The sequence below is a fragment of the Poecilia mexicana genome, unplaced genomic scaffold (genome assembly GCF_051168715.1).
Source record: "Poecilia mexicana isolate PSO_F unplaced genomic scaffold, ASM5116871v1 scaffold_22, whole genome shotgun sequence".
Lineage (NCBI taxonomy): Eukaryota > Metazoa > Chordata > Actinopteri > Cyprinodontiformes > Poeciliidae > Poecilia > Poecilia mexicana.
The window spans coordinates 18,783,074-18,810,951 of NW_028263391.1; the positions used below are offsets into that span (position 1 = coordinate 18,783,074).

At 42.8% G+C, this 27,878-nt stretch overlaps 1 protein-coding gene across 3 annotated transcripts in view; it reads left to right on the forward strand.

Annotated features, from left to right (window-relative positions):
* kif26ab (kinesin family member 26Ab) overlaps nucleotides 1–27,878 on the forward strand; it is an 80,888-nt gene that overhangs the window by 33,941 nt on the left and 19,069 nt on the right. For 2 of the 3 annotated variants that reach the window (XM_014987090.2, XM_014987092.2), the window contains exon 4: nucleotides 6,516–6,727. In XM_014987090.2, coding sequence (XP_014842576.2) covers nucleotides 6,516–6,727 — 212 coding nt within the window. Of the gene's footprint in view, nucleotides 1–6,515; nucleotides 6,728–25,615; nucleotides 26,471–27,878 lie in introns of those variants that run through there. The other variant, XM_014987094.2, reaches the window with a different exon arrangement.

Sequence of the window (27,878 nt, forward strand, 5' to 3'; positions counted from 1 at the left end):
CGCTTTTCAATGATTTAAAGTGTTTCATTAGAGGATGTGATCTCCAGCATCTCAGAGCTTATCTCTGCCTACTGATGGGAAGGCGCTTTGCTTTACTGCAGAGTTACTTCCTGCAAAGACGGTGACATCTGTTGTCAGACCTAACTGAGAGACAAATGTGACATTCTACAGCTGCCAGGCTCTACTCAGATTAAACAACATATGTTAATGATGTCTCATGCTGTAGCACCTAAGAAATTAGCAAACAGTGACTTGCAAATTTGAGCGTTTGTCACAATACAAGCACAAACAGTGAATTTTATCTGAATTTCTGTGCTAATAGACCAACACAAAGTAGAGCATATTGAAGAAAAAGAGCTTCTTTTTTCCTTTTTTTTTTCTTTTTACAAATATAAACCTGAACTATTGCATGCTTTCATTTTCGAACCTTTTTACTCTCACACCCTTAAAAAATCACTATAAAAGCAGTTGCCTTTGGAGGTCAGATAGCTATTACACCCTGGCTGTGTTTAATTTAATCTCAGTATAAATATAGCTGTTCTGCGAAGGCCTCAGAGGTTTCTTGGAGAACATTATTCGACAAACAGGCGTCATAAAGACCAAGAAAGCGCAGACAGGTCAGGGATACAGCCGTAGAGTGAATTTACTAGCAGAGTTGAGCTGCAAAATAAAGTCCAAGGAAGGTTGGAACATTTCACCCGGTACTGTTTAGTCCTTTATACGAAAAAAGAAGAAGAATGGCAACATGCGGGGCAAGGGGAGCATTGATCAGAGAAACAGCTCAGAGGCCCATGAGAGAGATCAACAACTCAGGCAGGAGAATTTGTTAGCAGAGCAAACGTTAGTTGTGCACCCAAGAACTCTGACCTTTGTTGGAAAGTGACAAGAAAAAGACATTATTCATTAATTCATGACTTGGAAAAAAAAAAGATGTTCGGATATGTCTTCTATTCAATCTGAGTGAGCTGGACGTATTTACACACCTCAAACACCTTGCAGCTCTAATTGCAGGTAAAGCGTGAAGAGGGTTCAAAAACGTGTTGACTCAACGTCCAGGTATTTGTTTGTATATATATAAAAAGGAATCAGAAAGCCATGTTTAATGTTCCTTCCACCTCCATCCTGTTACATAAGATACTAAATAAATAAAATGAAGTTTGTGATTGTACAGTGACAAAAAGCACAAAGAATTTCAGTGGGTGTGAATACTTTTGTGAGACACTGTAACTTGTAAATCTCCCCGGCTTTGTTTTTTTAAATTTTTTTAGTATAAATAAATGAAGTCTCTGGGTATTCGTTTCTTCCTCATGCTTGAAAAGCCAAAGACAGATTTTCTTTTCCCACCAGTAATGTCAACAAGTGCCTGTAGAGATGGTTTATGGGGGACCATCAAAAGCTTTTAGCTGCTCGTATGCAGCCTGGCTTAAACCAAATGCCCTGGCAAAGACAGGAGAGACTGACTCGTGTTCTCCATCTTTGTGTCTAAAAGCAATTAGCGGCTCTCGAAGCCTGGGTGAGTTGTTCAAAGCCCGCAGCCGAGGCTGAGGCCGTCCTCGCTCTGGGAGAAATGTCCCCTCAGGACATCAAGCTACAAACGCAGCGGTTTCTTTCATTAAAACCAGATCCTTCAGGATGACAAAAGCCCACACACTCTCTTGAGAACTGGAAGTTACACAGTGCTGAAAGGCACAAGATTCCCACTCGTGTTCCCAGTACAGAGAGTTTGCTGCGCCGTTCTGGCAGGAGGAGCAAACATATACTGTGTGTGTTTTATGCAGATATTCTTCAGGGAATGTCAAACGCGGTTTCTGGAGTTCACTACACAGCACCCAGAATCTCTCATGTGGGTTTTGTTTAGCATGTTTGCTGCGTCTATTGGAATAAAACAGAAGGGGATCTTTAATAATGGGTGGTTTAGTCATCAGACTTAAAGAATTTCCTGTCTTAAATCTCAGCTGGAGTTTGGATCTTCTCTTCCAGGCTGCATAAACTTTCCCTTGGTTGTCTAAAGTTGATTTGCCCAACTTTTCATGTTCTTAGTTGTCTGTCTTTTTGTGTTGACCCTTTGTGTTGAGTGACTGCCTGTCCTGAGTGAACCACACATCTCACCTTTCATTGTCTAAGATGAGCTTCAGCCCTCACAACCCTGAGAAGGACAGAGGATGTATGCAGCCTCCATGGAAGGACACGAAGTTTACTCCCCTAACTACTGGTTTTGGTTAAAGTTTGTTCAGTTTTTTACCTGTCCATGTCAATGAATGGAAAAATTAAGTTATTTTAGTAATTCAGTTTAAAAGGTTAAGTCATTACAGTGGATCCCTTGTATTCACAGAGTTTAGGGATCACAACTGCCTGGAAAAGCTAACATCTGCGAATACTTAAGAAACTCTCTAAAAAATATTGTAACAGCTTATTTTAATAGTTTCAAACAGCAAATATGCCTTAGGATGCATTGATACGCACAACGGAAACCATCCTAGCATTAACATCCACATTCTTCTTTATCTCAACAATTTGGAGTTCAGTCAATCAGAACCAAGAAAAAAGAAGGGCACTCCTTGATTGGCTGCTTTTTCAAATGACAGCCAATAGCAGAAGTAACATTTCGTCCAGTTTCCTAAGCATTTTTTAGATATGCTCTGTGAAAAAAATCCACAGATAAAAGCATTTTCCCCAAATGATTTGGAGTTGCGCTCCACAGACGAGTCAGCAGATAGGTGGGGTCCACTGTAATTAAATTAACTACAAACAGTAATAAAATATATTTGTTTCACATACCTCATAGACACATTATAAAAGAATATATACATTATTTATTAATTATGTTATAGCCATGTTATGGGACTTGTGACAGACTCTCTTACCAAGGAGGGTAAGTCAGAAAATGTCCTTTCAATAAAGCTGGCTGTTGTGAAAATGCCATAACCAAACAGCAATGAAAAGCTGAGTTTAGAGAAAAAAGGACATTGTCAAAAGGGAGATGAAATGCTGAACCCAATAGTACTGACAAGTTGAAAGGAGACATTTAATCAACTCGTGTTTTCCTGAAACCTCTTTACTCGCACAGATTAGTGCAATAATTGGTGCAGGACGAAGCCTGGGCTTGGTGTTGAGCGAATATACTGTACCGTACGTGAACATACTTTACAGCAGGCTGGCATTTCATTGTTATTCTTTTTTACTGATCTCATTTAAAATTCACCTGTTATGTTACACTGAATGTAAGCTATGACCATCAAAGCTAACAGACATACATGTTTGAAATGTATGATTGTGTTTGTAAGGGATCTAAATCACTTCTATCACTGTTGGAAACAGTGAAATAAATACATCCTCCATGCTGTTTCAATTTCCTGAGCTGTGCATGTAGAACTAGGTGTGATTTTTATTCTCGGGGCTCTCTTTGCCAAGCCAGAACAATTTGACATTTCAAAAAGTTATCTTGCTCTAGCTTCGGTATGACAAGAGCTTTGAGTGGATCACAATATGAGCAGCGCTGTTCAGACTGAATCAAATCAACATTTTTCATCCTTTGCTTTATAATTTCCAAAACCGCATGCAGACTAATCTACTTGCACTCAACTTTTTGAGGATTTCCGCTCTTCACCACAGTGGCTGGCTGCCTCCGCAGCCAGCTCCACTGCCACCAATTTTCTAGCCAGCAGACGATCTTGGCTGCTGCTGCCTTGCTGCAGCTGTGCTCGAATGGCAAAGAGCCACAGACGGCAGTGGTGACAAGAGAAGGAAGGAAGAAGGTTGAAAATTCCACTTTTCTTTCTTTGCTGCTTGGGATGTGGTTTAATATTTGTATTTGGTATTTTCTGTCAAGATGGCCTGAACAGTGTTATTTCCTCACCCAGAAGGAAACCCGTATCATTTAGCAGTCAATTCTCAACTCAGCTGGACTTTGTTGGTTATGGAGGCCAACAGGGAACAACAGCAAGATCAACACAAAGCCTATTTCACCCCAGCTGTAATCGTCTGTTGACTGCAGGGGGTCAAAGGTCGCAGTGGACTCCTGGTGGACGGAAGGGAAGATGGTCCGTTGATTGAATGCTGACCTGCAATGCTCACTTCTGGACTCCAGAGCACCCGCTCAACCAACCCTTATAAATTTTTGTCATTTCTTCACTTTTCCTATTATGTTTAAAATTTCATTGCTTTCTCTTTTCTCCTTTCTCTTTTTTGTCTGTTTTATCCCGTTGAAAGAACCGAGGATAAAGGACTGGGGGTGAGAGGGTGGGAGGCCAGCTCATTAGTGACTTTTGGTGCAGACAGCCGAGCGCACATGGCTCCACTGACACAGCCTAATTACCTGACCGGGGGATAGATTCTTCTCCTCAGCCATAATCAGGGCCATGCCCGGTCCAAGGCTGCAGGGAGCGGCTTGGGTGTGCAGCTTAAGTCTCCTGCATTTATACCAAAGGGACATTTCTGCTATAGGCGCTGGGCCCAAGCTCAAATGTGTCTCTGTGTGTGTGTGTGTGGGGGTGTGTGTGTGCGTGTGTGTGTGTGTGTGTGTGTGTGTGTTGAGTCTGCATTTTGTCCATTTTGAGCCTGCACCACAGCTCCACCTGTGCCCGGCTGTCTGTGTGTCCTCCTCAAATTTGCTGCCACTTGATTTAAAAACAGACCCTCCAACGACTCAATCAGCAGCAGATGTGATGAGCTGCACACCAGCTTCCTGTACGGCTGCGTGTGAAGTGCTCTAGTCTTTCATTCCAGAGTGTAATGGGTCCACTTCGCTGGTATGCGCTGAATTCCTAACTTGTCACCAACTCCAGCTTTGGTGTGAGGACTTTCTGCTTCAGCAGCAGTTCAGGGATCTGCAAGATATTTAGTGTTTCTGCATAATGCCTGAAGTTATAATGTCACACATTGAGCCTTTATCCAACTTATCCTCCATCATTATGTCTCAAGGCAGCAAAACTTGATTATTTTTATTAAATAAGGGTGCTATTCAGAACTTTACCAAGCTCAAAAGATCACCATTTGACAACTGCTCCAGGATAACACAACACTGCAAGCAGCAAGAGTCAAGTTTCTCATTTAGACATTAGAACGTAAGTCTGACATAAGCAGTTTTGGCATTCAACTGGTGCAGCTGTCAGTCAGTAATGATAAATAACTTTATAATAAGTGTTTTGGAGGAAGTTATTTTTGGTGCCAAGGAGGAATCCGGTCCAAACTGCGACGTGGTCAATCTGAGTACATCATTGGTTAATTCGAAGCTTGTTGCTGAGCACCTGGTGTTCAAGTGTTACAAATAATTAAAGGAGCAACAAAAATATCAATAATTGTAGTGTTTTGTTAGTAGCATTGCTGAATAAAATATGATCTCTGGTGGGAATTAACTTGTAGTTATGTTGGCTCCAGCTGAGGAGTACAACTGGTTCATGGTTCATGAGATGGACCAAAAAACTGACTGCTAGACATAAAATAGGTCTGTTTACTACTAAGTAGTCAATTGACCGTTGAAAAGCCATGTCTTTCTTTTCAATCTATGAATATGCTGCAACTGATCTTTTTAAAACTCTGACCTAATCTTGCTTTAATCAGGGGTCCGGGCTATTTATCTCAGTAACTCACCAAAATACTGACACTAAGTACATGGGTGTGACATAGTTTGTTTACAGCTACAAAAGTATGGAAGAAGGTTGATATTAAAATGGAGTATGAATCAATGAAAGGTGGAATTGACCCGATGAAATACAGCAAAACAAGTTTGCATCTTTTTTTCTGCTGCAGTCAACATCAGGTCATATTCTTGCCAGCCCAAAATTGACTAAATATTAAATTTCAACTTTAAAAAAAAATATTTGTTAAGCTTGTTTGATCGCCCTGAACCTACATCGCGTGCTGTAAATGTTTCTTGCTTCAGGATTTTTGAGTCAGATGCGTAGCTGCTGCATACACGGCTGTGTTTCATAACAGCGAGTGAAATATAGTTTCAGCAAGAACTGACACTGCTCAAGGGCTGAATCAGGTGCGGCACACCTCGGTTTATTCCTGTTCTGTGGCCTGCTTCCTCAACAGGGCGCGACTTGTACAGTATGCACAGCTGACACACCTCCTAGTTGTTTAAGCTATCCACAAACCACAGGCAATTTCTTTACCCTCTTTAAAACTCGCTCTCAGACATTTTGACTCAACCTGCTTGAGTGCCAAATTAGCCATGGACGTATAGATATAATCGGGGGTGCAGAGTGAGCTAAATCACTAGTGATTTAATTGCTAATTAAATGCGGGTTATTGCTTAATTACAGTATGTTACATCCAGAGCAACCTTGTGAGCGGTGCCAGAATCAATGAATGGTGCAGCATCCCTGTTGTTCTGTAGGGAGCTCTCTGCTGCGGATACTGCTGACTGCCACTAACCCGTACAGTTTGCAGCAGCTGCCCATCCATCTGTGGCAAAGGAGGGCAGAGGGGGCAGCAAATGGAGTGGAATGGAGGTGAACAGGACCGGCATGAGCTTGGGTTGTGGTCTTATCTCTGTATCCGTGTGTTAACAGGCCCATAGTTTGATGGGGGATGCAGAAAGTGGTGTCCCAGCCTCCGAGGCGCCCGTCACCACCATGACAAACACCACCAGCAGCTGCAGCAGCACCACCACCTCGCTGACGACCTGCAGACTGAAAGGCCCCAACCACCCAGGAATCCCAGTTCCCATAACCAGTGCATCCGCCTCTTCTTCCTCATCGGCAGCAACCTCCTTCTTCATCAGGTGAGCGCCTCGGCAAAACCGCTGTGAAACTTTGGACCGATGTGATTGTGTTGTTTCGCCATACAACAGTTTTGTTGGCACAAAATGTGTTTGCAGACGCGTTCAGGCTTCAGTTTGTGCTCCAAACGGAAAACCGAGAAGGTTTGCACAGACTTGCCTTTTTCTGCCTACTGAAGATGACGGTTCAGGTTGCTAGCCTTAGTGTAGGGCACCTATTCAGTAGAAATGTTGTTCCTACCATGCTTCACTTGTATTATTCTGTGGGATGCGCATCATGCAGCTAAATGAACCTTTAGTGACAGGCACCAGTGAATTCGAATAGATAACAGAGTTACATAAGTTTATAGAAAGAGCGAGTGTGTCACGAAGGGAGCTTAGAGTAAAGCTTAATATTGTTCTGAGGTATTTTATTACGTTTAGTCTTTTTTTTTTTGTTGTTTACGCAGACAGCTAAGGATCAGAACCACCAGTTCAGGCACTTAGTTCAGCTTAACCATTTGTGTTTTGGAGCTCGGAAATAGTTTCTGTCCTGTTTTTCTCTGGAAAATGGAAAAAGAATACGGAGCACTTTCCTTCCATCCATCCGTCCTCTTTGTGGTGGACTATCGTTAATAGTTTTCATGTGGTGGGCATTTATCTTATCGTTTATTGTGTTACATTTCTGGTCATGATAAGAATTTTGATCCATCAATTTCATTATAAATTCCTATCAGTGAATGAAACTGTCTTTTTTTTTGTCTATCTGGATTGTTCATTTTATTATTTTCTTTGTTTGTTCAACCACATAAAGACATATTAAATGCTGTCATTTTGTGCAGGTAGCGATACAAATCACGCTGAAGAAGCATATCACAAATGGGCAGCATTTGTGTGGCTATGACTGCTGAGCCGTTCAGTCACAGGTACCTAAAATAGAAGTTATAAATAGTTTCACAATACCACAAAGTATGATAAAACTTTAAGTCCATATTGCCCTCCCCTAGTTTTGGCAGTCCACTCAGTGTATACATCGCCTGCCTCTTCTCTCTAAAGAGAGCTATAGTGTGATGAATATTGATGAAGCTGGCTTGAGAGCATTGTGTATTGAAACCCTGCTCCACAGGGGGCGTCAGGAAGCAGCGAGGGGACCTGTGGTGTGTGACAGGAAGCCCACAGGGGATCAGTTTGGAGCAAAGCGTTTCTCTGAGGTGTCCAAATGGGCTTTATCTTCCCAGGTTTCACAGCGCCAGAGTATATCAGTAAGCGCTTTTCTTTCACTGAGGGGGACAACCCAGATCCATAACTCAACATGCATCCTCCTACTTGCAGTGGATGTAATCAGGAGCTGCAGGGTTAATTTCTGATCTTGATTTATTAAATCTCTTGTTTTCTTTGGACGTGAGCTCACAGCTCGCCGCCTAGTCCGAAAGCGTGTTTTTTTTCCCTCGTAACTGGTGCTGATCGGACGGAGGCGTCCACCTTTCATCTCGTCCCAAAGAAAATCTGCTGCCAGCAGCTCCGTGTTTGACTTGGCCCGCAAAAATACAATCATCGGGGTCAGACTTAAACAACATCACAGTCTGCAGATAAAGAAAAAGGTAGAAGAGATGTTTTTCGCTTGATTTGAAGCACTCTCGCTTCCTGACCCTCTGCAGCTGTTCTCTCTCTGTAATTGCTGATTGAAACTTAAGGCCCAAAAAGCGAAAAACAAACGCATCAATCAACAGTGTTTTTCTTCGTCTGTACCCCATTTTGAAGGAGCAAAATTGAATAAAATAATTGTCCATCATATTTTCGGGCTGATTGAAAATTTATATGCGATTAGTATTCGTCTTTTGCTCTCCGAAGATTCAATTAGTGGCATGCGTGTGCAAATGCTGAAAGCCCAGCATATAGGAGGAGAATAAGCAAAGAGCAGTTTGTACCCCAGCGGAGTACAGACGCCTCTTTAGACTCTTGTCTGACATTTAGCAACAACGTCTCTTCTCAGAAATGTAATTTCAATTAGATCTCAATTAGTCTGAGCCTACCTGCTCCGGCTTAACCTCTGCTGAGAGACAGAAATATGAGCCTTGTCAACGTAAGGTTCAACATTTCAATGAGTTTTCTTTCAAAATGACCTCATTTTAATTGCACCTAATTTGTTTCATTTAAGATTTCCTCTGAGTAGAAAAACATTTTGAGAAACAAAATGTGCAAAAACAGCAAGAGATCAGATTCATGTTGGGAAGCGTGATTGTTTACCTCCAGTTGATCATTTCTGCTTCTGGGTGACTTGATTAGACAAATTACTTAATTATTTTAAAATTGATTCTTTAATCAATGGTGATGTTTTCCGGACTTATTAATTTAATGTTTGGGTAAAGTTGTAAATATGGTGCCTTTCCACATTTTCCACATTTTGTTCCATTGCAACCACAACCTTCAGTGTATTTTATTGATATTTTATGTGACAGATAAATACTAAGAGAAAAAATGTGAAGTAGAGGGAAATTGATGGTTTACAAAGTATTTTACAAAAAAAAAAAAAAAACAATTTGAAAGTGTGGCATGAATTTGCATTCAGTCCCTGTGAGGAAATATATTTCTGCAATCACAGCTCTTTTGGAGTAAAGGCAACTCCACAGCATGATGTTGCCACCACTTAGTAGAAATGTCACAATACTAAAATGTTAAACTCAATTCTGATTCGAAAAGAATATCCGACTCGTGTTTCAACAGGAGTCTTTCTGATAAAGATCAGAAAAATATAAACAATTGCAGCATGACAATTTTTTTTATTTCATTAATTAGGCCAAATTAGTCGGCTTTTCTGATGTTTATCTATTTTTAAAATCGAAGTTCTGTGCTTCGGTTTAGCAAGACAGCAGACATTCAAAGTCCTAATATCTGTTATTGAAATATGTAGCTCTGATTTTCTTGCAATTCTCCAGTAAAGTGCTGATCATAGCAAAAGGTATAAGCTAACAAGCAAACCCTGACCTGTCTGCTGTGCTCCTCTGTCTTCATGCTTCATGCATTAAGTGCATATTTTACTTTTTTTTTGTAATAATTGCCACTCCTCTCCTTTGTCTTCCTTTTATTCATAAATGCAGAAAATATACTCAGAAGCGAGGATTACCTCTGGGTCAATAATGGCCAGTTGGCAATTATTCTAACTATAAAGTCGCAGGGAGATGGGATGAGTCCGGGGTCGAGCTCTGACTGGGTGGAGCGTGTGTCCGCATCTCATTGTGTGTGTTACAGAGGTGGGGAGGGGGTAATGAATTTAGAGCCGGCGTTCGGCTGAGTTGCACGTTAGCCTCTGATTGCCTTGTGACGGAGCATATGATTAGTGTATTGACACAGTGTTGTGTAATGAAAACAGGGGGGGCTCTCAGCAGGGGCGAGATGGTGGAGCTAACTGCTGCTTCGCAGGTTCCTCCACCCACATCGCTGTCCCATCAACACCTGCTGATTGTGATGCTGTGTTTGCTACAAAAGCTGGGCTCGTGGGATTTTTGGGTGCACGGCGCCTCTGGGGGTTCCTCTGCTCAATTTGCAGCCCTGTTAGATCAGCAGGCTCACATCTACACAGCAGGATTAGACCGTTTTCGTGGTTTATTGATACTCCCTTGTTTATGGGTTTTTGGAGGACGTGGTGAGTCCATTTATCACTTTGTTTCCTTGCCATGGTCCAACCCTAGGGATGGCTGATTTACTTACTCTGATGACATAAAGAGGTAAAGAATAAAATGACTCAGAGGGCCACTGAGATTAAGGTGGCACACTAAAGGCAGGTGGGCTGCTGCAGACGCAGGGCGAACAGCTGTTTGCTGGAATGCGACCCTGGGGGGGCCGGGGGGTGTAGCGTCAGGAGGAAGTGGTTTTATGGACACCCATCGCTGTTTTGCAGCTGCTGCCCAGGTGAGTGTTTGTGTAGTAATGACTGTGATTGCGCAGGAATCCTCCTGTAATTGTGGCAGCAGGTCCATTTAGCCTTGCACACACAAGACACTGCCTTTGTGTCAGCGACACACTCTGCCCTTCATCCCCCAGGCTGCTTGGAGTAACCATAGAAACGTGATTAGCTCGTGGGAGTAAAATGTGACTAATTTTTCTTTCAAAAGTGGAGTGGGGAATTAGGAAGTTGCAATAGCCCACTCACGTCCAGTGAACTGTAATTTTGTTGGGGAGGGGGGTTGGGGGGCGCGCATCTTTTCAATGAGTCCCACACGTTGGAAAGTGGAGGCACTGCAGGGTCACAAGTGCCTGAAAAACACGTGTTGGATTACTTACTAAAGTCTATTGTCTATTCATGTGAGCTTAGGAGTTGGAAATGAAGTCAACAGAGTTCATCCTGTTTGTTTTTAAAGGGGGCAATGATGCAAACACAATGTGCATCAATCCATCTATCCACCCATTGTCTTCCGCTTATCTGAGGTTGGATCGTGGCAGTAACGGCACCCCAGTGACACTCTCCGAGACGATGTCGGGCCATAAGGAATATGTAGGACCCAACCTGCAGGGAGCAGAATGCCCACCTTATAATGGCAGAGAAAGGTCAGACTGCAACAAACAGAGGAGATGTCGGCATCCTGATGCCGGCGTTGGAGCGACAAGCTTCTCATAACGAGGCAGTGGCTACTTAAATATGTGGCATTTCGGAGAAATTGTAGTCGGTAATTTTATAAGGGCAATGGATTCAACACTTTTGAATGATAAATTAAATTTTTGGTGAACTGAGTGACGCTGTGAGATCTCTTGTGCAGCCAGCTGCGCATTAACCAACGAGGCCAGTTCCTGCAAATGAGCACAGGAAACGGGCGTAATGTGAAATAGCGGTTTTGTGAAATACACCAATTTTGATACGACTGAAAAATCACTTCATCCTAATGCAAAAGCATTTTGTCAAAAGAACACGGGTTTTTCGTACTGGCGTGTTTCCATTAATTGTGTTTATTTTTGTAATTTCAATTTGAGCAATTTTATGATCAATGGAAACGCAGCCATGGTTGTGCATGGTGGTTGAGCTGTGGCTCCTACTGGAACAGGAAATGCCCTCCACTTAGGCCGACCACCTTGCAGGCAGACAGACACTCTGAGGTCAGACATAGTGTAAGCCTGGGAACAGACAAACATCTGGAGCTTCAGGAAATGCACTGGTTTTATTCTCTAACAACAGGGGGATGGGGGGGGGATCCGTGCAGCAACTCTAGGGACAGACAAAGCAGGGCACGACTGTGTTTGGATTGCTGCGCCGTGATTGACAGCAGGGATCTTAGGCGGTGACAAACAGACAGAATAGATTACAGGGAGCACAGGGGTCTGCTGAGCGCAGTTGGTCTGGCCCACATAGCCGGGGGATACAGACTCAGAGCAGGCCAGTCGCTGCCTGGGATGAATGTGCTTATAAATGCTGTCATTCAGAAGTTGAGCTTAGACTGATGCTCCTCTCTGAAAGCGTCAGGAGAGGGAGGTCTGCGTCTGTGGAGAAGAATATTGGATTCACTGCTATGGGAGTCAAGTAAGTTATGTTGCACACAGTGAAAACTGAGCTCACCTGGACGTGTCAGAGCCTTCCTGTGTGTGTTTGTTGGCTTGAATCTGCCCTGCGAGCTGTTTTTCTCTCTCTTTCCTCTCTCTCCCGATCTATCTTTCTTTGTGTGTCACACTCTTTTTTTTTTCTTTCTTTTTGCTCCATGGAATGTGCAGTTTTGTGCTGCTGGAGTTGGACTGTGTGCTCCCTTGAGGTGAGGGGCTAATAGTTTTGTTGTCAAGCCGCGGCGAGATGGATTCCTCCACCAAGAGAGAGGGAGTGTAAAGCACACTGTATGGTATGTAGCTGTATCGCATACAGCAGAAATCCAGGCTCTATTTTTCTGAGGAAACGGCCACAACGGGGCAGAAGATGTTAATACTCTGCGTACCTCTGGAGACTGACAAATGAGAATTGACTCATATCAATCTGCTGAATCTGAGCAACACATGCCCACGGCGGCAAGTGGCTCATCACAAGTACTGAGTGGGAGCAAGGATGGCTGAGCTGGTATTTGTCTTTGTTTGCTGGTGGATAAAACACCAGCTGGCTTTTTTCCCTGTCATAATCGGGCTGATGGGACTAATGGCTCCTTCTGTGCAGCAGCTAACATTGGCTGCACCAGCTGAGGCAGCGAAAAGGCTGGAACCCGCAGAAAATGCCAGGTGTGAATTCATCCAAGACCTGTCGGGTTTCGTCAAGGCTGAGGTGTTGATGAAGGTTGAGCTCGGCCCTGCAGCCTAAGGGATCTGCACTTTTTCATTCACCTGCATGCAGCGAAAAGTTGCATCGCTGATTCAAAATCATACTGTACTGTAAATATCTGTATCCGTTTACAGATTAAGTCTTTGCACAGACTCAAGAACACAGAAACGACTCAAATTTAGTCACGGTATTTCAGCTAGGTTTTTGAAGAGTGAGCAGAAATATTTGCATTTCCAGATTTTTTTTTTTTACTTAAAGTCTAAACATTTACCATCCATCCATCTCTATTTGTGTTTTGCTTTGAAAATCTGAGTCTGGAAAAATATTGAATGTTATCAGAAATCTGCAGAACCCCATTTACAGTATTGAGCCTTTGGATGGAAAAGATTACGTTAGTCTTGGGGCACACCTGTATAAATTGTACGCAGCAGAGAAGTGCATGTTGAATAATTCATGAGAGATTTTGATGTGAATTCTGTGTTCGGTTTACAGGAAAGGCAGCTGAAACTCTCAGGATTTGTTTTGATTGGCAGCAGGCTGTGGACAGTTTGTTTTAGAAATGTGATTTAGTTGGAAATTTCTATTGAGCGTGTTTGATTTAAAAGGCTTCTTTCAAAAGTGTGTGTCCTGGTGATGCGGCACTCGCAGCCTCGGGGGTTGGGCTCTGTTATGACTGCCGGATCAGAATCACTTGTCCCTGGCATTATGAAAATCTACAGAAATTGGAAAGGAAGAATAGCAGAAGTTTTATCACGCTGATAACAGAGGGATATTTTGTCCCAATTCCCTTGTTCCACTAAGTAAATCCCCTGAGTCAGGAAGTGTGTCTGGCCCACTCACATGGCCTGAAGCAGTCAGTGAATGTGGGGATGACAAACAAAGAGCTGAAGTGCTGACACAAGCCTTTGCTCTCACCCTGGGTCCACATGTGTGGAGACCTGTGGGGAGCAGGGACAGCACTGCTGTCTAAACCTGACAGTTTCATTACACAAACAGAAATTAGTGGCAGAGATTTATTTTCTGTTGCGATTAGAGATGCACTGATCAGAGTTTTGTGGCCATATACAGTCACCAGCTTCATTAGGCTGCAACCGACTTTTACGATTCTGATTTCTCTTTAAGCAAATTAAAAGAAAAAAGGATCAAGCAATTGATTTTTACCTTCCTGCCGTGATCGGCTAAAAGATGATGATGATTTTGAGCTTAGCATCTTAATCGCAAGTAGCAAGGTTAGGGTAGCTAGCATGAATAAACCAGCTGTCTTTGTGTGTCCTTATCTGAACTCTTAAGATATTCTAAAATATGACAATATTTCCACAAACACCATGTTTCTATAAGACTGAAACCTAAACAGGATGAAACAAAACAACTTTACTGCACTCCATTCAGCCTTCCTGTTGTCTGCTGAAAGGCTTGCTCTCATACGCAACCTGAACTTTTACATTCTCCTCTTTGTTCATTTTTTAAGTGCATCACTAACACTAAAAATAGCTAAAAATCTTCACAAACACCAGTCTCCAGACAAAATAATATGGTTGTCAGCATAATGTGGCAGGATTTAGGTACAGTACATCAACTGATGGTAAACCGATCTTCAATTGAGTTTTTATCTGACTCCAGGCACCAACATAACTCAATCTATTGTAGGTATGTCACTTGACACAGAGCTGCCTTTGTCACTCAGGACTGTGGTGACATCAGTAAAAAAGGCTAAATTGTGTGCGATTAGCTGCATGTGGGCAGGAGAGGCCATGCCCTGAACATCAATCCCTTTCCGGCTCAGTTTGCCTGCCCACGTCGAACATTCCCTGTCTAACTGGATAACAGCCCTGATGGCTACCCACGGGGCTCCATGATCAGTACATTAGCGTTTAGCTATCATGAGTATTTCTCTTACTCCCAGCCAGTGGAATGGATATTATGTGTCATGACTGTGGGGGCTCAAGGATGCCATCGAAACCTCTTTAGTGCCCCTCAGTGAAAGGTGTCATGCAAATGGAGTCTATTATCTTCGTCATTAGGAGTAGTTGCTTTCATGTTGTGGCTCAGACAGCGTAAGAGTGAAAAAAGAAAGACTGGTAGATAAAGTGTGGTGTGGAAGTTTATGACCTTATTGTGGGCAGTTGTGGAAAAGAGGCTCATGATCTCCTGTGAGCTGCCTTTATGTACTCCAATCTGGATAAACAAAGGTGTCTCCTGCTGGGGCATCTCAGGCACCGCTGCTCCTCAGTGCTCAGCTGTGCCATGCCCTTCCTTTCAAAAGGAACTACTAATATCTGCCTAATCACCAGTTGCAAGTTGATTTCCCCAAACACATGCGCTTTATTTTTTGAGAGACGGACGTTTGCAGGACCTTATTCTGCTGAATGTTAACTGGTTGTGCTGGTCTTTTGATAGTCAGGCGATGTGATTACCACTGAGGGTTGGCGATTGTTAGGACAGGCGATTTAGCTTTTGTCTCACCATCCTCCAAAGCCAGACCGTTTAATTGTGATTGCTGCTTTTTTTAATCTCCATTTATTGCTGGTGTTGCTGCAGAAGGGTTGAAACAGGCAAATGTGGGGGACTCAAACTAAGAAATGATGGGACTAATGTGGCTGCTGCAACACACATTGGTGTGTTGACATATATTATTACCTGGGAATGTACAAATTAACCTTTGACCTCTCTCTAAATTAATGTAATTAATACAAATTGAGGTACAGACACAGAGGAAACATAGTGACTAATGCAGATTTTATTCCGTATATCCACCACTTTGCACATCTTTGAAGGGAAATGCAAAAACGTGTTTTTGTGTCTCCCAATGTTTCGATGTCTCGCCATAATATTAAAAGCTACAAAGGGAGTTTATCCCTGCTGTTTGTGTCACCATATTCATTGTCTTGAACAGAAAGGATTATTACCTTCAATCAGTTCATGACCTTGTATGTGAGAACCAGCTGCAGGGTTTTTTAAAATCTCTTTCTGCACACACACCAGTTGTGGCTCCCTGTGTGTGCTTGTTGGCTTTACGGATATGTGATGGAGGATGAAATGCTTGATTTGAATGAGACATCTGCAAACACATTTCTTCAAGATCAGGATTACATTAGGCCTGGGCCACTAACCCGTACCAAGATAGACAGAGGTTTTAAACAGTTACTGCTTCAGGTGTTAAGAAAGCCCAGGTTTCTTCATTAGTGCCCTTTAACTTCTGTATTATTGGCTACGGCGCCTCTCAGAGTCCTGCTGAATATACTCCAGGTATTCTCAATGAGGTTTAGGCCAGGCCAGTTTACTGCCCATTCAATCACAGTGATACCATGATGATTAAAGCATATATTGGTACTTCTTATAGGGTGGGTATGTAACAAGTCCTGTTGGGCTGCATCGACTTTGGACTTGATAAACCACAGTGGACCCGCACAGTGGTCCTCAAATCATCAGTGACTGGAGAAACTTCACACTGGACCTCAAACAGCGTAGAAGTTGTGCCTCTGAACTTTTCCTCCAGACTTTAATTCAAAGATAAAGTCAAATTTTACCTGTACATTAACATAATACTTGTTGAATTTGGATCATTGTGCAATAGTGGCAATAGTTTTTTTGTTTTTTTTCTAAATTTAGCTCTGGTAAGATGCTGTCTTAGTTCAGGAGTAACCGAACATAAGGAGCAGACAGTTTGTAGCTCATGTGTATGGTGGCTCTTGAAGTACGTAGAGTTTTTTGCAGTTATTTGTGTTTTGTGCAGATTTTTCCTCTCCACTTTTTCCTTCCACTTATTTTTCTATTAACATACTCGGTGTTTTAAGCATCCTTGTATAGTAGCATGTGGCCTTCTTTCTTGTGGCAAGTAGGCTGAGATTACATTATATTCTAATTTTAAGAGCTTCCAATCACAATCTTCAAAATTTGCACAAATACATGCTTGAAATCTTTATATATTTTTTACTGTTGGCATCGAGGTTATCACACCATGAGAATCTGGTAACACTCCACTCCATTGATTCCACCTTGCGTATATTGAACCCTGACCCCATCTTTTATCTAGACCCATCTTTTTTCATGCAGCACACCTGCACCTACTATCGTGGCTATCAGCGCGACTGTACAGTTCGTTTCGGTCGAACCTCTGTCTAGTTTTCATTGGGTTGCCTGTTGGCTGGAATATAGATAAAAGATTAAGAGCACGTGTTGAAAATCCCCTCCCCCAACGCGTTCTGTCTGTCCCGTCAGTGCGCTGATTAATCACCCCCAAATGTTCTTAGCTGCCTGTGGGCCTGTTTGTTGTGATAGCCTCTGTGCGGAGAAGTGCAAATAAATAATCGCTAGGTGTCTTCCGCTGGCAGAAAGTGATTAATGAAGCGGGGAAGTGGAGCAGAAGTAAGCTGACTTTTACCCCTTTGCCTGTCAATCCTGTGCTCATCAAGGTCTTAAGTTGTGTTATGAATTAAATTAAAGGACAATATATTTGATTGAAGAATTGTCTCATGTGAATCACCCTCTCTAGTCTTTTGTCTGCAATATCCTGCTTCCAGTTGATGTTGTTTCAAGACAGGAAACATCATTCAGCCTGTGATGACTTGAGGTGAGTGCCAAGACATTTTTTTGTGTGCCCTGAGTAAAACCGCCTGAGGTTCTAGGGAGGTTTCTGAGGGAAGATGTGGGTGGGATGATGGGTAAACTGGAGTTCAACATGTGTGTGAAGGATGTGAAGCTGTTCCAACCTCCCCGCAGCCGTGGAGAGGAGTGTTCAGCAGAATACCAGGAGCAATGTCTCAGGAGCACGGAGAAAATGCAAAAAAAAAAAAAAAACGGAGAGATGAAAGCAGCTGTTAATCTTCGTCAGCATGCCAGAGGTGGGGAGGACTGCCGTCTGTGAAGATGGCAGGAGCATATCTTCATCATCATGTGTCACCTATCAGCTGAAAACCATATTTACCTCCAAAATTTTCACTTTCAACTGCCGGAAAAAAAAAAAAAAATTGAGGCAACAGCTGAGTATTTTAGTGCTGCAGGTAGTCTGTCGCTGCTAATCTTCATTCACACTTCTGTCTCCTGTTGCAAATACCCATTGGCTCTTTTCCTCTATAGATGCTAAATTTGTAAGCTTATCTCATCGACATACAAAAGGTCCTGCCAAGTCAAAGCGCAGTGCTTTGTTCAGTCCTTCGTGGCCAGTTAAAGCCACATTAGGAAGATGAGATCCTGAATGCTGGAAAGAACAATAAAGTGAACGGTGAATGGAATTATACCCACATATTTCCTTCCTGTGCTTGTCTTAAGCCATCCATAAGCCCCCTTTTGGCGAGACGTCTTAATGGCTTTTCAGTGTGGGAATGTGACAGATAAGTGGGTGTGTGACTCAGTCAATGGGTGCAGGGTGTGTAGTGATGCAGTCAGTTTCAGGAAAGAAGTTTTAAAAAATTACCTCATTTCTAGGCGATTAGGGACCATAATATTTTCTTATCCATCACAAATGAGTCAACCTGTCTAGCACAGACACATAGCTCTGATTTTAAAAGCAAACATATGTTTGCAGTCCAAGAGCTACATTCAGAGCTCTTATTTCTCCACAATGCTCAATGTATTTTCCAGAGATTTTATGTGACAGGCCAACACAGTGCAAATTTGTGTACATGGTTTTCCCACCTCATACCTCATAATTACCATCTTCCCACAGCATGATGCTGCCACCTCCATGTTTCACCTGGACCTGGTGTGCAGGGTGCAGTACGGTGTTTACTCCTTACACACAGCACTTTGCTGAGACCTTCACAGAACACTCAGATTCATCCCAAGAATAAATAACGCACAAGTGAACTAGATTTACTAATTAAGTCTAGTTCTGCTGGTGACTGCTACGTTACACTGTATTTAAGGGAATCAGAGTTCACAGCATTATATGCAAATGTGCACACATATGTGCTACTTTGTTTTGGTCTATGACATAAAATGCCTCAGAAATATATCCAAGCCTGGGAATTTAACATGGTAGAAGTAAAGTGGTGTGAATACTGTTGCTGTACGCATCATGTTGCCAGGGTACTTTACATCCAAATATGTACAAAATACACTAAGCTGTTGCTACTTGCCAATGCTTGCATTTCTGTTTACACTGATATACTGTAGCACCAAACCAGACTTTCTTGAATATTGATGAGTTTTTTCACTTTTTGTCACCAACTGTTCCATTTATTCTTGGCCGACTGGGGATTCCCATCTCTGGGAATAAAGCAATTCCAAGCTGGCTGTGGCATAGTCCCAGCAATCATCTTTTTTTTTTTTCCTCTCCCCAGTTTTTTTCTCAGGCAGAAAATGATTTACCTCCTCGTGGACAGCGCTTCATTGGCACGGAGCCAGGCTCACTGACTTGGCTTTACACCCTGCTGCTTCCTTTCATGCTGTCTTATTCTGTTTCCTCTGCATCTTTCTCTTAATGTCCGTTCCCCCTAATTCATTTTTTAATCCCAGCCGTACCTTTGCACTGCCTACTTCAACGTTTATCAGTGACAGCCCCTTCCTTCCCATTTGTTTCTAATGACCCCCTGCTATTCTAGCTATCCTCCAGAGGATGCTCTAATGTCCCGTTTTCCACCTCAGTCCACAGTCTCCTTTGAAAAGCAGACTGTGACAGAACAGGTTTACAACCCGCTGGCAAAAATAGGAATTTTATTTGCAGGGTTTTTGCTGCTTTATTCTGATAGCAGCGCTCCTTGACGACGCAAAGTGATTCAGATACGACAAGTCAGTTGCAGAAGGCAATGCCAGGCTTTGTTGGGAATCTTTTCTGACGCGACAACACATTGTGTTCACAGATGTTACATGAATGCATTTGGCCTTACCTAATTGGCTAGAGACTGGTGCAGCAAAGATGTGTGAGCAGCCTTGGGCTGACAGCAGTCGGCACACAAATAATGTACCATTTGATTCTCCGTGCGCAAGGTCAGACACTGTGCAGGGACAAAAGGCTTGCTGAACACCTTGTTGAAACAAAGAGCCTTTCCAGAAGGCTTGGTCCAACGTGCTTAGAGCACACCAGGCCGGATATTGCTCAGCAAAATGGACATCCCATTTATCGGTGTCTAGTTTTGTTGGGATGCGTTTATCTATTTCTAAGGATTTATAGAAAGACCATTAATCTTAGCCTGTAGCTGTCTGTGTATTTCCTGTAAAGGGCTCCTGACACAGAAGAGAAGAACCTTCAGACGGCCGTTACAGCTGCCAAACAGCAGAAAGCGAGCTTCCAGTCATTTGAAAGCTACAGATCTTTTGGACTGATAAGACTCAACAGACAGCCAGAGAAGCTTGCCAAAAAAAAAAAAAAAAAGGAAACAGATTTTTTTTTTTTTCAAAATGTCTGGAAAGATCTCCGATTTGGCCAAAGCTAATCTGTATCTGAATGATAAGAAAACTCCAGTGAACGGAGCGAGAATCTGTTCCAGCATCTCCCGGTAGTAGCCTTTGTTGGTTTTTTTCTGTTTTTAAGAAGGGGATTGCACTTTTTTTTTCTTCAATTATCCTTTTTTTAGCCACATTCCAAGGGTTTTCACAGGGCTGAAGCGCCAGGCAGTAGTTTCAAGCATCTTAGGATAGGAAAGAGGACGTGAGAAAAAAACTAAATGAATGTTTACACCAAGAGCCCCTTGATTGCAGGGAGATTTTAGAAAAGAGATGGGCTCATTACCTGACTAAATGTCTGAGCCACACAAGAGGACAAGATTAGGTTTGTCATGCACTAGACAGCCTGTCTAGTGCATGACCCCTTTTATAGCTAATGTGTAACATAGATGTGCATATTTAATTAGTCCTTTAATGAATAAAGACCTAAGCTGCGCTCTGAGACAGGTACCAAAAGAAGTTAGAGAAAATTATGAGACCTGTCCGAGCTTTTAGAGCCACTATAATTCAAATGCAGTTCCAGTAAGACTCCTTCATGACTGTTATTTTAATGTCTTTTAATTTCTAATGATGCACTCGCACTAATCCTGTTTCGGGATGATATGATGCAACAAAGAAAATATAAATGAATCTTAAAAATAATCATTTGATGAGCAGGGTTCAAATTCAGACTCAAACATTTACGGATATTTGATGAAACATTGCATATATGTGGCAATCAACAAGCTTCTGGCATCATATTCGTTGGTTTCTAGGAAATTATCTTGTTTTTAAGCATAAATCATCCTGTTTCAACAAGGTGGAAGTCAGTGGGACTCCATAAGTTTAATGTTAGCCTTCTTTACGCATAAGATAACCAAATCTGATGCTTGTGTAGGATGAATGTAAACCTAATTTGACCAAACAATCAACCTCTGATAGAAAATTCATTTGGATATTTAAGAAAAATCCTGAACCATGAAAAAATAAGTTTTTTATAAGATGGAAGATGGAGGAACGCTATCCACAACGATGAGAGTTTAAAACTGACACTAACATGTATAACATGTAATTATAGTGCACCCTGTTACATCATTCCAGCAACCAAACTTTAGTTTTTAACCACCTCTCCTTCGCTCAATCCTCGCTGGCTCTTTCTGTTTACCTCATGTTTATTAAGCTCTTTTTAATCCTTGGCTCCTTGTTTGTTCCTCCCTGTTTTGTTTTTTTTTAAGTTGTTTTGAGTTCTTCATTAAAACTTATTTCCTCATATTCCTCTGATTTTTGACTTACATTTTGGCCAAACTTCTTACACACAAATCATGAGACTATTTCTAGATGTGAATAAATTTGAGAAATTTGCCATGAAATTCTGACTATTTCCTTATTTCACAAGTAGTTTATGTTCTATAATCAGAAAAGAATAGAACAAATTCACTTATTACACTGATGCAAATCTTGAAAGTCAGAAAGCTCCTTTCCAGCACCATATTTATATACAAATTGCCATCAAACTAGCAGAGTTTTCTCTCAAAGTAAAAAGCAACTATTATAGATGAAAAACTGTTTATCTCAAGTAGAGCAATTGGCATCCCGGACTTACAAGTAAATCCTCTCTAGATGGGCTATTTATTCTGCCAGGAGTAGCTGTTAAGTGTATGACATCATCTCCTCTTGTCTGAATTTGTGTGCTCACAGGCTGATGTCATGGCCGCTTAATTACCCCTAAGGCTCTGTGATAGCTGGATCAGGCTGTAGTGGTGGGGGTGGTGGGGCGATGGGGATCACAACCAACGAGGGCGATGCAGAGATCCAGATTTGCCTTAATCCTCCCCAAATTTGGTAAAGCATAAACCCGTGCAGCGGTGCCTATCTGAAGATTAGCGTGGTGTGCTCGCTTTATCTGAAGTCTGTGTTTCTCTCACAGTTTGGTGATTTATGCTGTTCGCCCACACCTCAGGGGCAGAGAGCTGTTTGATCGTGTCGAGGGCAGCCCATCAACAAGACAGTCAATTTTAGCTCTAGGGAGGTTTGGTAATGATTATCTTTCCATGCAACAACATAGCACCCCACCTGATAAAGCAACACAAGTCCAGCTCACTCAGTCGTGACCAACTGCTGATATGGCATTTTGGGTTTGGCGTGGAGCAACGCTTTCAAGATGCGCCGCTTTTTGAACAAAAAGACATCTCACAAATGCCAGCACTACTGAGTCCAGGATAAATGCTCAGTGTTTCTGAGAGTGAATGTGCCTGGCTCTTTGTGCCGTGGTCATTATCATTCATGTATCTCCATTCATGAACAGCAGTGCCGGGCTGCTAATCAGCAACAGTGGGAGACTTGCAGACTGTGGAGCGGGAGGGGCAGTCGAGGATGAAGCAGTATGATATCATATCCAGTGATCTGATCCCCGCATGAATAGCCACAGCAGGCTTATCTTGTGCATGGAGGGAGAATTAAAGCTGGGAATCACAGAAACAAAATGTCAAGAATAGGAAATGCCTGCAACATGTTAATTAGCTGCAGAACGAACCTACCCGAGAAGCTGTATAGATGGTCAGGGGAACGGAGATAAATTTGCACAATGAAGATGATGGGTGTGCCGGCAAATTATTCTGTGGGGTGGGGAAATTTCTCCAGCCAGTTTGACAAAGCTTGAAGAAAAAGGCTGGGGTGATTATTGACAGCAAGCCAACGTGAAGCTTTGAAAGCTGGAGGCAAACACAGCCCCTCTATGCTTTTTTCTCTGCAGTCATTGACCTCCTGCTCCTCCTCCTCTCGCTCTATAGGTGAGGACAAAATCTGGCTTTTCTTCCTCGGAACGAAAAAAAAAAAGCCACCAGTAGACCTATTCTTTTAAAAAGGTGCTTAATTTTACATCTGTCTTGCTCTGGCTCATTTATATATATTGCAGTCATTATCTGTCCCTGAGGTCTGTTCATAAAGGAGACAGTGATTGAGCTGAACGGCGATCAGGACAGTTCTGACTGTGACTGTTCCTTCTTTTAAAGCCCTTGTGATGTATAACATGTGAGAGGACACTAAGGGGGATGGCGGTGGGGAATGGGACTAATGAGGCACCTCTGTCAGAGTGACCAATGCCAACATAGGCTGAGCCGTTAATCAAATCTCCAAACAACCATTAAAACAAAGTGACTGACAAAACAATGTTGTTAATTAAATTTGATGGCCACGCTTTGCCTGACTTCTGACTGAGGAGTACCTTGTGAAACGAACAATGCTGTATCACATTAATGTATATCTGCCTTGCATTTCAATGGCGTAGGATGATACACGGCCTCAGGGAAAACGTACTTCAGAAAACCCTTCCTGCACATTCCACAGCTGAGCTAAGCTGCCAAAATGTTCCTGTGTGTTACCTGATTCAGCATTTACCCAACTGCTGCTTGAATATTGTAGGGATGAACAGGCAACACATGGGACTAGAGATGGAAATTATCCACATGGCTATAATCTCATGAATGTTAATGTAAATGTTCAGACTGTCCCATTTTTAAAAATAAACTTCAACTTGAACAACAGAATAACCTAATCTTCGGCAACTCTATGTGTGTGCTCTATTTATTCACCTTAGGACTGCTGAAGCTGAAACTTTTCAAAGTAGGTCACAATAATTATCTCAACATTTGGGAACACTCATAAAACATTGGCATTTAATTATCAGAGCATCAATTATGGGGGGAAAAAAATGAGATGATTACAGCATGGCAAAACGTCAATGCACCTGAACACTGAACGCCACACCCTTCATCCCATTATGCTCACTGTACTCAAACTGGGAACACATGCAAACCAATGTGGTTTAGAACTACAGGCACAGATGGCATGCTGGGAAGCAGTGTGACAATGCCTTTTGTTTGGATGTGACCTAACAAATAGGGTTTGTTGGTCGCACTGGTTTGTTGAGCTACTGCTCATCTTCCTCAGTCATCCTTTAATTTTCATTCTCTTCCTCAGTTTGAATTTTAGTAATTTACCTTAACCCAAGATGCATTGAGTTGCCACATGACTGCTGTTTGTGTTAGCAAGCAACAGGAGCTGAAGTGACTATATTAGCCCTGTGATTAGATTTGCTTTAGGCAGAAAAAAAATGGCAAAACATGGAATTCATGGAAAAAACATGAATGAAAATAGGTAAAAGTGTTCATGATGTGCAGTAAATGTTATTTTTTCAAACTCAGTGAGTAGCCATGACAGTTAACTGTAATTTATTTCCATAATTGAGCAGCTCTAATATCAAAACCAGCATTTTCTGTGAAGAATGCACCAGACCTTTCACTTCTCAAACAATACAATTTCAGCTGATGTAATTTGGAACAGCAGAGCTAAGCGTGTTGTTGCAGAGACGACTGTAAAGGTTATGTGATATATCAAACAGCTTCATTATTTAACAGGGATCCTCAGATTTGTACGGAGTTCTGGTTTTATTTTCCCCTTCTTATTCTTTTAAAGTTTAATCCAGCTGAGTTCATATGTGGGGCAGTGTGTCAGAAGGAGAGTCAGAGAGAGCTTTGTGCTGAATGTACTTTCATCTGGCTAGTCTCACACCCACTCTGTTTGCCGATGTGTTGTAGTGGGCTCTCTGCAGCCAACGCGGCAGCCTTTCAAACAACACTGGCTGTATTCGGGGAGGGGGGGCTGAGAGGGCTTACTGGTAAATTGGCAGCCCAGGGAATACAGGGTACTCTCACCCCGGCGCTCACCCACTCACATGCTTTCATTCCCCTTTTTACCCTTGACCATTGACTGTCTGCACTCCCTCTTACTGGCCAGCATAAATCCGCTTTCCTAGTGTGTCAACTGCTCATTGTCTCTTGTCTTCTTCTGTTTCCTCTGCTCTGGTATTTTTACCTTCCCAGAGCTTGCCAATTGAGTCCCAGCATCACTCATTCGAGCAATCCATCTCTCTTAAGTATATCCTCGCTTATCTGCGTGTCTCTTACTTTTGATTAATAAGACCCTCACTCTTCTGGCTAATTACATCCTTCAACAATGACAGCGAATCACAAAAGTGCTGGAAAAAAAAAGAAGCATGTGTGCACACTGGGGTTCATGCATGCATGCACTGTAGGCATACTAACCAAATCTGTTTGAAGTGTGGGACCCTAAAAGAAGAGAGGGCTCCTGTATGCATTAAGTATTCATGTGACGTGTTTTGAGGTGCATACATGTGTGTGTATGCGTGCGGGTATAGGGAGAAAAAGAGTGCTGGCAAATTGCGCCGCAAGCACCCAGCAATCGAGCGCTGACACCTCGTCTGGCAGTCGGAGGGAGAAGGGGCTGGGCTGAGGGAAAAAGGGGAGAGGGAGAGGAAGGAGGAGGGATTGCATGTGTGTATGTGAGACAGAGAGAGGGAGGGAAAGAAGGACACGGCAGGACAGCTGCCAGAATTTCTCCGATAGCAGGAGAAGGACCAAGAGGTGGAACAAGAGCAGGAATTCTCATTCTTCTCTCAAAGCCGAGCCAGGAGTAGAGAATCCCTTCCAGTCCTTCTGGCTGTGGGGAAGACCGTCGGGACGTTCAGCCGCACTCAGCAGACAGAGCGTGTGGGATTAACTCCATGACAGGAAACAGTGCAGCTTGTGGCACGAGAGAAGACTTGGATGAAGAAACGGAGAGGGGAACTGAACTGCTTCAAGCTGTTTTTTTAAGACCGTGAAGTGGTGCAGAACTTTTTCATGTGGAAGAGAGTTGGGGATGTTTTTTTAAACGGGTGCTCCACCTCTCTTGCTTCCTCTTTGGAAACTCTCTGGATTTCACGCACCTCTCTCACCGTTGCACCTATCCTACTTTTTCTTGCAGAGCGGTCATCCCTCCTGCCCACCTCATCTCTGCCCCACCTGCCGCTTGTTCCATTTAGTTACTATGACGCCCACGCCTCATCCCGATCGTCCTCCCTCCACCCCTCTGGCGCCTTACAAACCTCTGTGAAATCAAGCGGAACCTCAATGATTGCGATCGGAGTAGGAAGGAGCCCCGTGCCCTGACTAGTGAGCAACCCCCTCCTCCTCGCCGTGTTCTTGGCGACTGCGCTGGCGTAGCAAATGTGCAAATAATGGAGAACAGTGACGGCACAGACACGGACCTCAAAGTTGATCTGAATCAGTTGTCTGTTTTTTGACTATGAGCATAAACTAGATGATGGATTGGAAAGAGCTGTAAGTACATGGCTGCAGCACATTCTCACTGGTGCATGTTAAGCAAATGTAAATAAATATACTTTGAAAAGAAAATTGAGAGATCTCAGGTATTGGTTTATTCAGGGTGACATTCTGCTTTGAGAAGTTGGAGCAAGTTGTGTGTGGAAACAGCTTTACTTGCATGGAGATTGAGAGTGAACAGGTGGATAAGCTGTTGTGGGCAGATGACATCTGAGCCGCTTCTCGCCACCTTTTTCCTGTTCATAGTTGGCATAGTTGGGTGAGGCGAAGAGAGGCAAAGATAGGAAGACGGGAGAGGCAGAGAGGCAAAGAAGCGGTTAATTAATCTCAAAATGTGGATGTGAATCTGTCTCTGCTTTCATTCATGAGCACACCTGCGCACCGACTGTCATTGTGCAGCATCAATTAAACTTCAAGGTTACCCTCTCGGCTTTGGGATGTAACCGCCCCTCTGTGGTCAGGACAGTTACAAATCATTTTGGTGCCCTTTTTCCTGTGCAGTGTCTTAGGCTCACATTTGATTTATTCTGCTGCTGGAAGAGAAACGACAGAATGGGGCGAGAGAGACAGACGGATGGGTTTCTCTTGAATGAATGTGTCGCAGAAACCTCCCACATGTATACCCATGCATGCTGCAGCATGCAGCCACGTGGACTCCGGCGTAGTTTCGCCTTCCCTTTTTTTCTGGCTCACATCCATCTCTTCCATCTAGTCTTTATTCATTTTTTCTTTTTTTTTCAGTCACATGATCCGTCTCGCATGCTATCGCACATAGGCAGCTCCCCAGGGAGACGCTTCTCCTGCAGCCTTCTTGGATGCAATAATTATTCCATCAGCCAGCAGCGTGTTCCATGATTGTGCTCTTCGGCTGTCGCTGTAGGGGGTGTTACAGTGAAGAGGGGAGTAGTTGAGATCGGGGGGGTTAGATTGTCACTACAGGCAGACAGGAATGGGAACATGGTGAGGTTTTTGGCAGCAGACCACCCAGTTCTGTCCAGAGGAGCCCAGAAGAGGAGTAATGGGCTGAGACTGGATGCTGAGGAACTCCTGCTGACTTGGAGACGTGTAGTTTTATTTCATTTTGATCACTGCCTTTCCCTTTTTTTAAGAGTACCGCCTCTAAAATCTAGGAGTGCACCGGTCAGGCGTTTCTTGGCCTAGATCAATGTCTGGCTGTCTTTATGGCCTGACATGCTGTAATTCATAAAACAAAAAAAAAATGTCCTTAAGGTTTTGAATCCAACACAAAATGAAAGAATTGCACAATGCCGAAATAATCTAAAATTAATTTTTAAGTTTATAATGGCATCTGTTTTTAAGAAGATGCTATTATCTGCATTAGTTCAATTATATTAGCTCGTTAATCAGTCTAGTTTTGGATGAAAGTGATGCCTGGTGCTCATTT